Below are 18094 nucleotides of genomic sequence, written 5' to 3'. Positions count from 1 at the left end.
AAAGAAGAAATGCTCAGGACAAAGTCATTCTAGAACTTGACCTTTGACCTCTAAATATGACCTTGACCTTAGACCTAATGACCTGGTTCTTGCGCATGACAATCCGTCTATTGTTAAACATTTGTGCCAAGTAACATCGAAATCCCTCAGTGCATGAAGAAGAAATGCTCCAGACAAAGTCATTCTTGTATCTGACCTTTGGTCTCTGTGACCTTGACATCAGACCTTGGGCCCGGGTTTTGCGCATGAAATGTTGTCTCATCCAGGGGACTATTTGTGCCACCTGATATTTAAATCCTGTTTTGCATGACAAATTTTATAGACCGAACAGGAAAAATATCCTATTGAACTTTGATCTCAAAGTGTGACCTTGACCTTTAAGCTAGGGTTCTGGGTGTTGCACATGACACGTCGACTCATCATGGGGAACATTTTGCCAAATAATATTGTAATCCCTTGATGGATAACAGAGTTCTGGATCGGACAGGAAAAAAACCTTATTGACTTTAGACCTCCAATTCTGACCTTGACCTTTAAGCTAAGGGTCTGGGTTTTGCGCATGACACGTTGTGTCATCATGGGGAACACTTGGGCCAAGTAATATTAAATTCCCTTCATGGATGGCAGAGTTATGGACCGGACAGGAATAAAACTCTGCTGACGTTTGACCCCCAATTGTGACCTTGACCTTGACCTTTGAGCTAGAGGTCCGAGATTTGCGCATGACATGTCATCTTATCATGGGGAACACTTTGCTAAGTGATATTAAAATCCCTTATTGAATGTCAGAGTTATGGACAGGACACGAAAGAGACCTTGTTCATGCTATGTTAACATTTGACTATTAAGTGTGACCTTGAACTTTGAGCTAAGGGTCTGAAAGTTGTTCATGACATATCGTCGTATTTCATTTGTACATTTGTGTCACGTAATATTAAATTTCCTTCATGGATGGGAGAGTTATGGACCGGACAGGAAAAAAGCCCTGTTGACTTTTGACCTCCAATTGTGACCTTGACCTTTGAGCTAGGGGTCAGAATTTTGCGCACGACACCTCGTCTCATCATGGGAAACATTTATGCCAAGTAATATAAATTATCCCTTGATGGATGACAGAGTTATTTACTGGACACTAATTGCGGACGGACAGACGGAATGACGGAAAAGCGCATTCCTGTAGTCCCCGAAACTGGTTTTCAACCATAGGGGAATAATAAAGGAACACAAGCGCAAAATGAAAATCGCCTTGAATTAAGCGACATAAACGAATTAAAACCAGTTCTCAAACCAATATTCTTAACATGCATGATTTAGAAATTCCAATAAAAGTTTAACATACTTACCACAACTTAAGCACGTTTGCAGATGAGGCAGGACCTGACTTACAACTACATTTGACACTAACATTTTTCTATAGAGGTTTATCATTTCCTCATATCTATGACGGCAATCTGTTTCCTGGCTTTGAAGTTGCTGAGTTTTCGACTAAAGTAAACGTATTAATACAAGATTCTTTATAAGTAATCAATAAGTTTAACATACGAAAAAAGAAACATGTGCACATTTATATTTATTAAAAGAAAATAATAGTAGCGCTTAAACGGAAAAAAATCTTGATAATTATTAAACAATATATTTGCAGACGCCCTGAGAATCAACCAACCACATATACATCTGAGAATTATGAAGATACATGTAAAATATTGTCAATTTTCTTTGCAAAAGATCTTGAGGTGGATCTTTACGTTTGTTGCACCGAAAATTATTTAAAACAAACCGAGATACTTGTATCAGTTAATGAAGTCTTGCTTTAAGCTCTGGTTTAAAAATAATAAAAAATGTTCTTTCTATCCTCCGCCGAAGGCGGAAGGATATAGTTTTGGCGCTGTCCGTCTTTCCGTCCGTCCGTCCGGAACCATATCTAGGAAGTGATTGGGAATACTTAAATAAAACGTCATGCATATGTTCACCACTATAGATTTCAGCGGCCGGTCAAGTTTCAGTCAAATTGCCTGAGGAACACCAGTGGTATAGCCCTTAGAAGTTTTTAGTGTTATCTATATATTGTACTATACATATAGCAATTTTCGCTTTAACATGGGATATATTTGACCTAGAACTATGAAACTTAAATTAAATTAAGATCACCATAATGTGGCATTTTACACAATTTCGTCAGGATCTCATTAGAAACCTCTTATTCCCTTATAATTGTTTAAAAATGACATATTTGTACATAACAAACTAAACTTTCCCATGAACATTTATTGTAACATATGTACCCACACCCGGTCACCCCCACCGCCTTTGTCACCCCCTCCCCTTCATTTTTTTAATTCTTTATTTTTAAAATATTTCAAACGTTCCATGAATATTTATCAACTTGCAAAGTTGTACCCTTCCCGAACCTGGCTCCTCAGCCCAGTCCCCCATCCCAATCATACATTAACCCTCCCCCGCCCCCCCCCACCCCCCAAAATTTTTTTCTTCATTTGTTTTATTTTCTATCAATGTTTATCAACATGTGAAATTTTGTACCATCACCCAGTCACCGCTTTCCCCCACCCCGTCCAAAATATCATTATTTTTTGTTTAAATTTTTTAAACCTCCCATGAATATTTATCAGCATGTGAAGTTGCAACCACAACCACCAATCCACCCATCAGCCCCACCACCACCCATGTTCAAAATTTCTTACTTCGTTGTTTGTGCTCTTTTTAAAAGACATATCTGTTCTTTTAAGTTCAAATGTACATGTTAAACAACGACACTTGATGCCAAACTACTTGAATACAACATTTCGTTCTAGTTACACTTCAAGCTCACATTTCAAATAACTCCATATACTTCTAAAATCTAAGCTTATCACAGTAAATATATATCATTTAAAATAATTTCATTAGTCAGAATTAAAACGTAACATACATTTATGACGTACACTTAAAACATCTGTTTTCTGTTAAACTGATCCTGGCTAATGAAATTATTTGCTTCTTAGTAAAATTCTTAACTTTTTGCCGGATATACTTCTTTGCCATTCCTCACCACAAACCCATTCGGCGGGAAATACCAACTCATCGGATTTGCTTGTTTCCATGTATTTATATCCTTTTTTGTTTTAATTATATATACATTTTACAACAATTACCCTAACTAATATATGTGTTGTGAAATTTTCCCGCTCTTTTATACTGCTAGGTGTTTTGCCGTTGTTGGTCTGGTATATCGTGGCGGCGATTAGTTCGTTCAATTCTCTCTCCTTTATAATTTATAATGCGAAATTGTATCCTCGCGGACCTAATGTACAGGAAAGTCAATTGGTCTGAATCTAATTATATCCCTTAATGAAAATTATATCAGTAAAATTCAGCGTTTTCCTGAGATCCAGAGAGAGAAAATAAAGCTTCTCTGGTACCTTTCACTGCTAATGACATGATTACAGAGAGTTGAGTATAATGCAGATGTTGAAGCAGTCTAATGTGTATTACAATTCGGGTGTTTATATAAAGCAGCATAGAAACTAATCTTATTTGGTTACTGGACTTGTTGCGAAATGTTTGTACTGCTTCGTATAAGATTAGTTCGTATAAATTTTCTCTACTATATATATATTGAACAATTTTGACTTTTTGAGATCATCTAATAGAGAACAGAAATCCATTATGGAAATCCCATAAAATGTACAGCTAAGGCTTTACAAATTTACAGTCATAATGTTTTACCTGTGATTACGGTTGGACACAACTAAATCAAGCTAATGTTTATTCCATATAAACCCCTTTACACTCTAACATTATTTCAACAATTTCTTAAATACCACATATATATTTTCAAATACTTACTTTTCCATCAAGATTTATACCTGTACTATAGAAATAATAGAATAACAAGAAATTAGGAAACAAAACCGAAGGATTCTCCCCGAAGCATGGTTATTGCATATTAAAAGTGGAATTCATCGACTATAGATCCCTTGTTGTATTCAAAAAGTGATGAAGTGTCGCATGATCACAAAATGTGATAACACACACTTTGCAGACCTCATAGGACACATATGACATTCCCCGTCATAGGTATACATAGGGTCGGAGAACCATCCCTAATTAACCTTACACACAACATATTATAATATTATACTGATTTTAAACATCAATATTACATATTACAATATTATTACATATGTATATCAAGTATGATATAAAACGTCATAAACGGGTACCCAAGGAACATTCTTTTTAACAAAACCATATCGAAATGGTGAAAAAGTTCCCAACGGATGAAACTCGGCCTAAGCGACATACACAAAGGAATTTGAAGAAAGAATTAAAAGAAGAAATTACGAAATTATTTGGAGAAGGAGAAGTTCTAGAAAATTTTGATGTGGATACTTCAAATATTGATAAATGTGTTGAAAGTATTAAAAATTTAGATAAACAAATATGCAGAAATAAACGAAATATTGTGTTTTGTACATATAAACTTGGATTCATAATTAAAACATTAAAATCAACTTGCCCAAAGGATTGTGCTATAGGACTTTATCTTCATGACAAAGGTATACCTTATACAGATTCATATTGCCGACACCTTGTTCTAGTTTATGATTTAATTGAAAAACATCAAAATTTACTAAAATGTAGTATAAATATTGGAACTTTAATAAAAAAAAGGAAACTGATTGAGGAAATATGTATAAAATTGAATTGGTAACTTTCGTGTACAATGTTTACGTTTCCGAATTATGTAACAATAATATACAGCAGTGTAACAATAGACTGGATAATGTAACAACAATATACAGCAGTGTAACAATAGACTGGATTATGTAGCAACGATACACTACCTGTGTAACAAATACTCGAATATTCTAATATTAATGAAATTGATTCTTGTGAGAATTTTGAATCAGAAGATCAAGAAGTAGTAATATTTGATGATTTTATATGTGAATAAAAAAAGATTCTCTGGAATTTATATGTATTACGTCACTTCCATGTACAATGTTCATGTTTATTTTTAGATTACAAATAGTTGATTTTAAGTACGTCACTTCCGTGTACAATGTTCACGTTTATTTTTAGATTATAAATAGTTGATTTTAAGTACGTCACTTTCGTGTACAATGTTCACGTTTATTTTTAGATTACAAGTAGTTGATTTTAAGTACGTCACTTTCGTGTACAATGTTCACGTTTATTTTTAGATTACAAGTAGTTGATTTTAAGTACGTCACTTCCGTGTACAATGTTCACGTTTATTTTTTAGATTAAAAGTACGTCACTTCCGTGTACAATGTTCACGTTTATTTTTAGATTACAAGTAGTTGATTTTAAGTACGTCACTTCCGTGTACAATGTTCACGTTTATTTTTAGATTACAAGTACGTCACTTCGTGTACAATGTTCACGTTTATTTTTAGATTACAAGTAGTTGATTTTAAGTACGTCACTTATTTTTAGATCACTTGTTGTATTGAGATGAGAAACAGGAAACAATTATTTGTTAATTTGCTCTTTGATTGTTAACTCTCAGTATTTTATACAATAAATCATAAATGTTTATACCATCTTGTAACATTTTTATGAAAAATAAACAATAATGACCACACAATACACATGTTTTGTTTTGATATTGTATGCTGTTATACTTTACTCCAGGTATTTATTTGATTACTTATTTTGGCGGAGGAAGTCCAAATGGGTCAAAGTACAAAGTACAGAGTACTATGAAGAAAACCATTGGTTTGATCAAAGTACAAAGTACTATGAAGAAAACCCTTGGTTTGATCAAAGTATATTTTATTTACATAACAAACCCAGTGTGTTCCAGGCCCAACAGAGTTATTTAAATTGATCATTCCACACCTCTTATTTAACTTTGTTTTTGGTAAATTATTTCTACTGAATACGCCCCAAAAGTTTTTAATTTTTAATTGTTTTATCCATTGTTCAATTTCAAAGTTAGATATAGGTTTGTTTATAAATTTTATATTATTTTTACAATAGGAATTCGTCTGTAAGGCCTTCGTTGAGAGTCAATTTGTATGCCTTTACCACTTAATAGGAATGTAATCAAAGGCATTCCGAGACTAGCAAGAAACGTACCCAAAAAACCGCCGTCGTGTTTTTGTTTTTGTGTTAATGTAATTACACCAGTTCCCCTTAATTGTTTTCTTTGATTAGGTGTTAGATATGGTGATATCATATTTCTCTTATCATTAGCTACCGAAATCATACCATTTCGAAGTAACTTACTGGCAAGGCCAGAAAGAGCTCTGATGCCTAACGGACCTAATATTTTTGGAGCTATTTTTGCAGCTACCGGAAGTACTGTTCGACCTAACAGACCAGCCAATGCACTAATAACACCTCTGTTTTGACCTTGACTGGATATTTTTTTTTGAAATTGTTATTTCTAATCCCTTCTTATTCCTAATAGACTTTTCTATTTGATTAATGTGTGTTTTTGTTAAAAGTAAAGGAAAGTTCCCACGTAATTGTTCATATTTTAATCTAAAACTATGTGGAATTTTGTTGTTATAGGCTTGTGCTATTTTTTTTTCTGTCCGTCTGTTAAATTTACTTTATATTCAATATAATTTGATGTCATTATATATTTTATTTAAACAATAACAAGTTCATTTCTAGTAGTATTTATTTAAACTGTTTCTTCATACAATACAATTGCGAAAACACGGATATTAGCTGCTGGCGGAATATTTAATTTAACTGTTAATGTAATATGCTTAAGATTTTCTGCAATTCCTTCCTTTTTAAATTCTAAGTTAAAATGAACAAATCCAAACAAACTTTGAAAATTGAATCTATTTTAAAGATTTCCAGTGGTTTTATTAATTTGTTTATAAGAATAATTAAGAGCATCATCATAAATTCTTGATATACTTGTATATTCCGTTTCTGGATAAAAAAAAACACCATTACCAACTTCAAGACGGCAATATTGCAGCTTGCAATTATTATTTGCTGCATTAATTTTGAATGTATCTAATAAATGTGGATTATGTTCTTGTGAATTACTTTTATCAGGTCGTTGTAAATAAACAAACACATGTTCGGGTTTTGTTACACAAGCTGTTATTCTAAAAGTTATATTATTCTGCTGTGTATCTGCGGATTGTGTCATCATTTCACGAAGATATTTCCACCTTGTATTTGTATATCTTTCAGAAATTAGTTCAACTAAATTTTTTACATTTATTACCTTGTATAAATTATTACAATCATAGACAATTTTTCCATTTTGTTTAATCATCAAAGCAGCATTATTAATTAAAGCAATTTGATCATCACCACCATAATCATTACCATTAGCAAGTTTATTAACTTTAAAGCTTACTTCAAAATAACCATTAAACCAATCAAAATATGAACTTCTATCATTAACTGTAAAGTGATACCCACTTTTTTGTTGTTTAACATTAATTCCCAAGGCAAAAAAAATAAAGGTGTATCTAATTGAATGGGAGTTAGTTCATATCTTTCACAATACTGTTTTGTTCTAAACATGTATATTATATATTATTTTATTTTTTATAAATTAATCTGTTTATACGTTTACGCTGAGCTAAAGTCCCAGATCCTGACAATAATTTATTTAATCTTATATTAATATCCTCCTCCTCATTATTCAAATTTGTTTTTTTTTGTAATTCCTTAGCAATTAAATTACCAACAGCAGGTGTTTTAACATCGGCCTGAGCGGATTTTTTTAAAACTTTTGATTTTTTTCTGCAATTTTATTAGCAGCTAAATTCCCGACTTCCGTTCCAATCTTTTTTGTTCCACTTTCAAGGGCAGTTTTTCCTGCTATTTCCAGGGCTTTTTTTCCCAACACTACCGATTGAAGATGCAACAGAAGATGAAAACAATTTTGTTAAAGTGTCAAAGACACCTGAACCTTGTATAATTTCTTCTCCAGTTTGAGCATTAACATAAATAAATATTCCTTAATTTTATCATAAACTTTTTTGTACATTATATAATTATATTTCTTTTAAAATTAGTGTAAAACTTGTTTCAACTTCATTAAAATTAATTGTTCTACCAAATACATCTGTAATATATATTCTTATTGAATTTATAACATTTTTATTAATCAGCGAGGGAATTATCAATAAGATCACAATAAATGTGAATTGTATCCACAGAGTTAGTTATAGTTGGTGTTGTAGTTCCCCATTCGGTATTTCTCAAAGCTTTTTTCTCAAATCCAAGCAATGTATGAAAGTTTGACATTCTTAAGTCCAATATAAAATTATCATGAATTGAAATTAATATCTTAAAACTACTTAAATCAAATTCAAGACTTATAGGAGCAATGTTTGGTCTATCAAATTCAAAATCACCATTGCTTATTGTGACAGGAAAGGCCGTACCGGCGACAGTAACCATCAAAACAAATCAACACCCTTTACAATATTTACAAATTTATTTACATAAGATGATTATTAACAATGAATAGATATGAAAAGAAAAAAAAACTGATTATAAGAAAGAAAAAAAAAAGAAAGTTCAGTATCTCTAGATACAAAAGTTCTTATAGTCCATTCTAATCTGACGTGACACAGGTCTTTAATTCAATTGTGAACTTTAAGTAGCACAAACAAAACATAGCTTCTAAATTCAAAATACAGTCCCTTTAAACCGTGAATACGTTGATTCCGTGTTGGCTCCATATGGTGGTAGGTGATTGCATCCCTGAGCTGACTTCAGAGGATAACAAAAATCATCGTCTTTGCGGTTTACGGCACAACCATGGGACGAAAGCTCTGCGCTGGGAATATCACATCCAGGCGAGTGAAGACAAGTGAACCTCGGGCATTGTACTTCCGGGTTATGACATCACCAGGAAAAATCGTCTGGCGGAAGAAGCTAAAATATATAACATATGGTAAGCACCATAGCAAAACAAAAAAGTCAGGGCATAAAACTGCTCCTTTGGGTACACCATACCTCCGTAGGCTCCCATAAATAATACGTGCTACTTATACAAAACATATGTGCTACTAAGTTCAAACGTCACATGATTAAAATACGTCACTTATTACTTCCATATTACAAAGATTACTTACTTAAAAGACTAAAGTTAAAGTATGAAATGATATGAAAAGTATATGATGAAACATTATAGAAACGGACATGATAAACTGCAGCTATTATTTACAACTACAAATTAACAAAATTCAATATAAATCAAACGTTATATGATAGTTGGCATCCATATAATAGCAAATGCCATACACTAAAACGGACATTGTATGTGTATGCAATAGACTGGCACACAATTTCATATTACAATAATATATTACCAACATGGCACTAGACTTGCCATATAGATTTATACATAACCATACAATGCAGTAATGGCGTTCCATAATTAACAAAAATGTTTGACATAAGTTTTTTGAAACAAAGTACTTTATAAATATCATGTTACAAATTTCAGTATAAATCTAACATCTTATATAAATGAAACATTTTAGATTCCTCTTTCGAAATAATTTACAAAAGTCTGAAAAATTTAATAAATCATCCTGACATACCGAAACTAGCTAAAATCATATGCCGAAAAGTAAATGTTACAGAATTCTGTAGAATGAACAAAAATTTACCAAATAAAAATCGTAATGCAAAAATCATACAAAAATCTAACAAATAAATTTCTTACCTCGATCGAGCATAAATTTCTAGCAAGAAAATAATTCAGACATAGATTCGTCTATAAAGTCGTAAGGTGGTGTGCGCAAGGCATATCTAGTCCAGTCTATTTAAAGGATAATGTCCCGCCAAATACTAAATTTCATGGGATTCACGGCTAAGCCGTGAGCTATGACTATTGTCATTTTCACGGGATTCACGATATAGCCGGGGAATCTAACTACTTTGGCGCGAATTTAAATTGACAATTTGAGGCCCATTATAGTGGTTTTGGGGATAAAAACATAAATTACTGAAGTTTATAAAATATCAACTTTCTTATTACTGAACAGAATTTAATGAAATTTACATGGAAATTTAAGTTATGAACAACAGAAAAACATGAGAGGTATTTCATGCGTGAAATCTGACATTTACCTCAATAACTCAAAAATTTACAAAAAGATGATGCAATACCTGCATTTATAATACAGATAAAATAAGGCCCGTATGTCAATTTGTGACACTTATTAATGTTCCCTGATATAATTATTAATGTCTGTATAACTTTAAGAACCATTTTGAAATATAATATCTTTTCAATCCTTACCATTATTATAACGAATTCTTTTATTATCATATTCATCACTAATATTATGCCAAGAGTAAGTCTTAGTGCTAATACTATCCAAACCATTAACATAAGTTTTATTTTTATCTAAAATTAAAGAACGACTGAATCTGACTGCAAAATCGCTTGGAGTATTTTTATTATTGTTTTTAACTGCGTCAGAACTTAACACTATTTTTTGTTCCATTTATATTCAAGAAAAATATTTTTATATAACATTTCATGTTGTTCTGGTAACAATTTATTCATTTTTAATAGTTCATCAATTATGCTAATACCTTCAGTTTTTAGTTCTTCATTATTATTTCCAGCTTCAATTGAACCACAAATAAGCTCTAAGTTATTACCGAATTCTTCTGGATTGCATGGACAAACGTCATAACCTTGACCACTAATTACTTTTTTTAATTTCATGGATCTTTTATTGATAGGTAATCCTGATTTTTCTGTTAATTCTTTAAATATTTTTCTAGAAAGTATTGAATGTTTTTTTATTATTGTTATATCTTTTATTAATTAAATCAATTAAATCATCATCTACCTTAACGTTAATTACTTCTTTTCCAGTTCTTTGGTCCTTAGCAATCAATTTGTTTTGACCATAAAGTTTATAAAGATCAATCAATAAATTACCATATTGTCTATTTGGTGAAACTTTATATGGATTGTGATGTTTTATTCCCTTTCCCTTTTTCTTATACTTTTTGATTTAATAATATCATCGATCAAATTTTTATAATTCGTCATATTTGTAGCTTTATCTTTTAAATTTTCTATCATTCCTTTATCAGCTTTTGTCTTATATTTCTTATTTTGTTTTCCAGTAGCTTTACCGTATAGTTTTCTTCTATCTTCTTCTGCTTTTGCTTTAATGTCTTCTATATGTTCTTCAGTTATTTTTCCGCTGTGAAATAAATTAGGAACTTTTTGCGGCGTGAGATATTTATTTTTATCTTATAAGTCCAAATTAACACTTTCATCTGGATTCAATTCATATACCTCTTCTGCTTCTTCAGAAAATTCTCCGGCTTTCATTTTTTAAAATTTTTTCTTTAGATAACCATCTGATAGATCCGTCTGTCACGTTAAGTAACATGTATATTTAATGACCCGCCATTCTTGGAGCAACATGCTCGCCATTCATATTAAACGCCACCATAATGAAGCACCTTAAATTACATCAATGTGACGAAACAGAACATATCAAAACAAGGGTTATACGTAGATAACATAATTACAAGCTTACCAGACGACACTACACTGTCAAAATTTTACAATAATAGCAGACGACTTTTTCAGCAAGCTGCCTTTAATTTGAGGTCTTGCTGCGTGCTAGAACCGAATCTGACGGAGTCAGTGACAAGGACAAATTCACAAAAGTGTTGGGCATGCGCTGGGATTCACTGACGGAATGTTGTTTCCACAAAGATCAAAAATGCCTATGAATGACTGCCTTCTGACAAAATGGGAAATTTTGAAAGACCCGCTCGGATTACTAAGCCCAATTACAGTGAAAGGCAAGATACTTATGCAGTTGCTATGGAAACGAAATTTTGGGTGGGACGAAGTGCTGCCAGATGACATCATCAGAGAGTGGTGCAAGATAAGAGAGGACATAGCGAAAGCAATCGAAACGAAGTTTTGCAGACGATACTTTCCCAATGCCGCTGCCACAGATGTTGCATTTATGTCTTTAGCGACGCAAGTACAAAAGCATACGGCGCATATGCATATCTTGTTTCCGGTAACCAGAGCACACTCACTATGGCAAAGAATAGAGTAACCCCGGGAAAGCAGCTTACAATACCGAAACTTTGTGCTGCACTTACAGGATCTAGACTTGCTCAGCATATTACATCGACCATTGACTGTACAAACGTATATCTATGGAGCGACAGCCAGATTGTGTTGAAATTGATATCTTCCTCAAAATCACAACCAGTGTTTATATCCAATCGTGTCAAAGAAGTACGGGAGTTAACAGATGGTTTTCAGTGGCAGTATTGCCCAACAGATTCAAACCCTTCTGTCGAGAGGAGTTACTTACGAGAATTTTCAGCAACAGATTGTGGATGAATGGTCCTATCTGGTTGAAAGATGATACGTCATTTCCACAGGGTGATTGCAAACTCATTGTATATGATAGTTGTGAAAATGGAAGTGAAAGCAGTAACAGTGAAGCAACAATACTAACATCCACACAGAGTAAACTACCCAACCCAAGTGTTCTAGAGATTATAGACATTCAGAGATTTAGCTCGTATCGGAAACTGTTACGTGTTACAGCATACATTATCCGGTTTGTTAACAACTGCCGAAATGTGAAGAAGTCACGCGGACCTCTAGAATCGCACGAAATCAACACAGCAGCCAGACAGTTAATAAAGCACGTACAGAATATTCATTTCCACGATGTGAAACAGTACCTTTCCCAGAAAGAAAAACGGTGTACCACCATACCAAATCTATTGAGACAACTCGATCTATTTCTGGATGAAGACAATTTGATTCGTTGTGGCGGTAGAATTTCCAATGCACCATTACTAGACAGCACGAAATTCCCGTACCTACTTCCATCAAGAAATAACTTTACAGATCTGATTGTAATGGACGCACACATTACACAGTTACATTCCGGCACAGAGCGGTCACCTTCATTCGTCAAAAGTTTTGGATTCCAAGCAATCGTCAACATGTTCGGAAAATTATTCGTTCGTGTCTCACGTGTCGCAAGGTTAAAAGTAGACCATACCGGGTACTAGATCCCCCACCGTTACCTATCGACAGAGTAAAACATGCGCAACCTTTTACGGTCACAGGAATAGACTTCACCGGAGCGTTAACTGTGAAGGCATCAGACGGAGATCTACAAAAGGCTTACATTTGTCTGTTTACGTGTGCCAATACACGGGCTATTCATTTAGAAATTGTACATGACAGTAGACTCTTCGATTTTGGCTCTACGGCGTTTCTTTAGCAGGAGAGCAATACCAAAAATCAATATGTCGGACAACGCCCTGACGTACATCTCCACTGCCAAATTACTGAAGACTGAGATCCTTGGAACATACGGTACATACGGTATTTCATGGAAGTTTATCCCACAACATGCCCCATGGTACGGATGCTGGTGGGAGAGGCTCATTGGCGTTACTAAGACATCCATTAAGAAAGTACTCGGGAAATCACTGGTGAGTTTGGAAGTTCTGCAAACTATTGTTACAGAAGTAGAATGTATCATCAATGACCGCCCACTCACGCACATTTCTACAGACCCCACTGATTAGGAACCTCTTACCCCTTCCCATCTGCTGTATGGGCGCAGAGTTACCTCCCCTGTTTACCCTGACGATCAAGACGCTACAGCAGAAGACATTTCCCACAATTCTGCAGACAAACTTTACAGGTTTAAGTCTGCAACGACTGATCACTTTTGGTCGAGATGGAAGCATGAATATCTCACATCTTTGCGACAGCTTCATAAGATGTCTGGCAATCATGGCGACACTGTTACGGTTGGCGACGTAGTGCAAATACATGACAATAACCTTCCGAGAAATCGCTGGTCCCTTGGCGTCATTGAGGACGTTGTCACTGGTAGAGATGGTCTTATCCGAGCAGCCCGTATCAGATCCAGACGAGGTGTTACCATGCGTCCCATTGCCAAGCTGTATCCACTCGAGTTGAAATAACTTTAAACACGTGATTCGTTTCACGTGCCATGACATGTGATTTTATGGACACTTAAATTACTCAGCGATGTACATATACTACTTATTCAGTGACATTTCAAGTGATTGCAGTGAAATAATGTTAGTAACTTCATTTATCCAAACGGATATAATTAATTATAGCAAAACTGTGATTTATTACGACTCTACTAAATTTAAACGTACTAGACCTTCAAATTTCATAATGATACACTATTTGAGACTGCTTTAAAGTAGATTTACTTTGTAATTACTCTATTCATGTATTTAGTCTGCATTTAAGCTTTGCGGCCCCCGAGTGTCACGTTAAGTAACATGTATATTTAATGACCCGCCATTCTTGGCGTCACGTTTAAGTAACGCGGCCTTTTGTTGTTTTGTTATGACGTCCTGTACGTCACTTGTTGTTCTTCCGGTCTATAAAATAAACAGTCAACGTAAAAAATACAACAGTTTTGTCTTCATTTAATGTCTCCACGATACTGTCTTCTCTATATATTGGCACATAGTTTTCTTCTAATTCACTAATCTCTTCTTTTGATAATTCACTAATCTCTTTCTCTGTCATTATTATCTCTGGTGGTAACGGTTTTGCAGCTATTCCTATTTTCTCTTCCGTAATCTTCAGGTATCCATTCAACAGGTTCATCTTTCCAATCTGCTGGTATATATTCTTCTTGTATTTTGGATTTTTCTGCTTCTTGCATTCCTTTAGTTAACCTTGTGTCAGATTTTCTGATATACTTTCTTGAAGTAACGCTAATTGCTCTTCAATTACAGGCAATGCTTTTAATCGTTCTTCAATTCCAGGTAATGCTTTTAACTGACTTGATAGTTGTTCTTTTTGACTTTCTATTCCTTCTGTAATTGGTTTATAAACTTCAGTATACATTTCTCGACCAGTAGCTTTTCTTATTTTTTCTCTCATTATTTCATCTCTCTAAGCTCTTACCTTTTGTCCGATTAAGTTTTTTCTTATTCTTATTTCATTAAGTTTTGATTGCATTTATATAATAAAGTAAGATAATGTAAGAGAATGTAAGATAATATAATATTATTATATATAATGGAAATTCCTAATTATGATACAAAAAAACCCCGATAAATCTAGTAACTTTAAGCAATTTTATTCTTTGATGCCAGATTCATGTTTTAGAATGTTAATATGTCAGGGCGGGTGATCACGTGACTTTTGTTTATGATCACATCGTGTCAACGTTAATGGCTGCGCCCATGTAACTAGAAGGTATTTTGTATTTTTCTTCAATTTCTCATTACATTTGAATATATTTTACCGACCATGTTCAAGCCAACAACTTTCCTGTTCCAACGATTTACTTTAATCATGTTGTTATGTGAGTGTTGCCGTTTTTCCACTTCCCTTGCAGAGATTTCGAAGCGGTGATTTTTCTCTTGAAAAAGTGTGGTCACATTGAGTCCCAAATTCAAAAAAAAAATATTTTATGCATTTAAACAGGTTTGTTGTTGGTAGGAATCTACTGAAAATGCATTGAAATCATGTAGTTTGCTTCTCATGTGGCTTGTAAATGTTATCGTATTTCTACAATATTCCATGGATTCATGTCTGAGTGGTCACATTTTTGCCCAGGGTCACATTGTGTCTAGTAAATTTAGTAAAGGTGTATATAGCAAGTCATTCCAATCTTTTACATAATAGTGAGTCTTTTTAAGTGTTTTAGTGTGCAGTTCTTTAAAAGGAATAAACGTATTTAATAGGTAATTCTAAAGCCCCTTTCGAGCTTGTCACATAACGGCTGAAAGAAAAAATCTTTTCTTTTTTTTCATTATTTTTCTGTAAGCTAGTTCCTGTTTTACATCATTTTGGACCTATATTTGACATTTTGTAGCATTTTCAGGGAGGCTTTGTATAGACAGGTAAACTAATTCCACATAAGAGTGTAAAATTTTCTTATTTTGTGTTGCTCAACAATCTTGAATAAACTTGTACATTATAGCTTGTACATTGTATTATGAATCTTTTGGTATGATTTTTTAAACTGTCTTAATGCATGACTTACCAAAATTAATAATAAAGAATGCAGTGCATTACATAATTATCAATCTAATAAGCATAATTGTGCTGAAAATCGTGAAATCACTGTGCCAGCAATTGTAAATTTAACAAGTAATTCTTCTTTTTCAGTCACTGCAATACTTAATTGTGATATTTTCAACCAACTTTACTTTTTGAGACTTGAGCAATGGTTAAAATATACCGCATTTATTGATATATACTGTTTTATTGTCCGTGCATTCAAATATGTATTGTCGCCAAAGCATTAATAATATACGTTACCTTCATTTGTTAAATTACTAGGAAGTGAAACAAACAACAAATATGAAAATTTTATCTTTATAAGACATTGTAAAGATATTTAAGTCTATTGAAGTTTGAAAATAAAGTATTACTATGGCCCATAACAGACAGCATTTATGATATGATTTTAAATTTTGATAAACCGTATCTTATGATAACAAAATCCATATACATTACTGAATGATTCCTGAATAATTTCACAGTCAGCAATCAAAGTTTTCATTTTCCTTTACAGAAACTGAAGAAATGTCCATACGCATTTCACTAACATGAAATTCTTAAGTAAACGAAATGGAAAAGGGAAGAAGAATTTAACACTGAAACCAATACGTTACCGTATTTTAAATTCGGTATGTGTTCTGTGCTTTATGGATGCAAAAGTGAGGATTACTATCAGATATTGACTGATGCAATAAATGCCAAAATGTGAAGTTTACACAAAAACGACATCTCTTAATTGTACAGGCAATTTTTAAATTTATAAATATAAATGCATCTTTGGGTCAAAATCTTACAACAATATCACATTTATATTCTTTAAATTTAGTGAAAACTATTTTTTTTTCTATTTAATACAACTTGTGTATTGAAAATACAAAACTGAAAAGAGATTTAAATCTACATAGGCACACTATGCTAGTTGAAAGTACATTTTAAAGCGTGTTCATTTAATGGTATGGCAAATTCCATAACTACATACGTTATTATCAAGCTATTTTTTATAATAGGGGCATTATTTTAGTTCATCTATAAATGAAATAAAACATTTTATTTGTTTTTATTTAGTTTCCCTTTAAAACTAAACTAGGATGCATGCCTTCCCTTTTTTCATTTCTAGCTAAGCTTAGTTTACGAAGTTCTTGTGTTAAAGGAAGAAAAAAATTGAAGCCTACATCAAGTTAGATAAGTTGACAGCCTGGCATTTAGTATAGTAACGAAAATTTTCTGGACCCTAAACACAAGTAGCAGTTTAACATCATTATATGCACTATCAATATCACAGTTCAAATTCAGTCATACCTGATGTGAATATGTGCACTACGAATGCACGCCTGGGGTATTTTGTAACGTATCAGACACTATTTAAATCAGATTTACTTACTTACTGTATAAAGGTGTTTATAATTAAAAACGAAACAATTTATGACCGCTAAAGATTAATTGCCACTTTGGTTACATATTCCGATATAAAATCCAATGTAAATGTATCTGATTATTTTGAGAACATTATAAATGGTGTCAATTTGTGCATTTACAGCCATACATGATGTCTTAGATCTCTCAGTTGTACTCCTCGTTTCTGAAACATTTATTTCATACCTTATATTGTGATTATATGGTATCAATTCTATCACTTATGCACATCAACTAGCATAGTGTGCCTATGTAGATTTTAATCTCATACAGTTTTTGTATTTTCAATACTACAAGTTGTATTAAACTAGAAAAATATAGTTTTCACTAAATTGAAAGAATATTAAAGTGATACTTGTTGTAAGATTTTGACCAATGATGCATTTATATTTATCAAATTCTAAACTTGCCTGTACAATTAAGAGATGTCGTCTTTGTGTAAACTTCACATTTCTGGCATTTATTGCATCAGTCAATGTCTGATAGTAATTCCATCACTTTTGCATCCATAAAGCACAGAACACATTCCGAATTTAAAATACCGGTAACGTATCTGGTTTCAGTGTCTAAATTCTTCTTCCTTTGCCATTTCGTTTTCTTAAGAATTTCATGTTAGTGAAATGC

General features: G+C 33.0%; 1 protein-coding gene across 1 annotated transcript in view; it reads right to left on the bottom strand.

The window, feature by feature from the left end:
* The window catches only part of LOC123558805 (uncharacterized), a 127226-nt gene that overhangs the window by 1798 nt on the left and 107334 nt on the right, over nt 1-18094 (bottom strand). The window contains exon 6 of the mRNA XM_053544457.1: nt 1344-1485. Coding sequence (XP_053400432.1) covers nt 1344-1485 — 142 coding nt within the window. The remainder of the gene's footprint in view (nt 1-1343; nt 1486-18094) is intronic.

Source organism: Mercenaria mercenaria, chromosome 5 (assembly GCF_021730395.1).
Source record: "Mercenaria mercenaria strain notata chromosome 5, MADL_Memer_1, whole genome shotgun sequence".
NCBI classification, from domain to species: domain Eukaryota; kingdom Metazoa; phylum Mollusca; class Bivalvia; order Venerida; family Veneridae; genus Mercenaria; species Mercenaria mercenaria.
The sequence above is the reverse complement of the archived record's forward strand: the minus strand, read 5'-3'. Positions and strand labels throughout refer to the sequence as shown.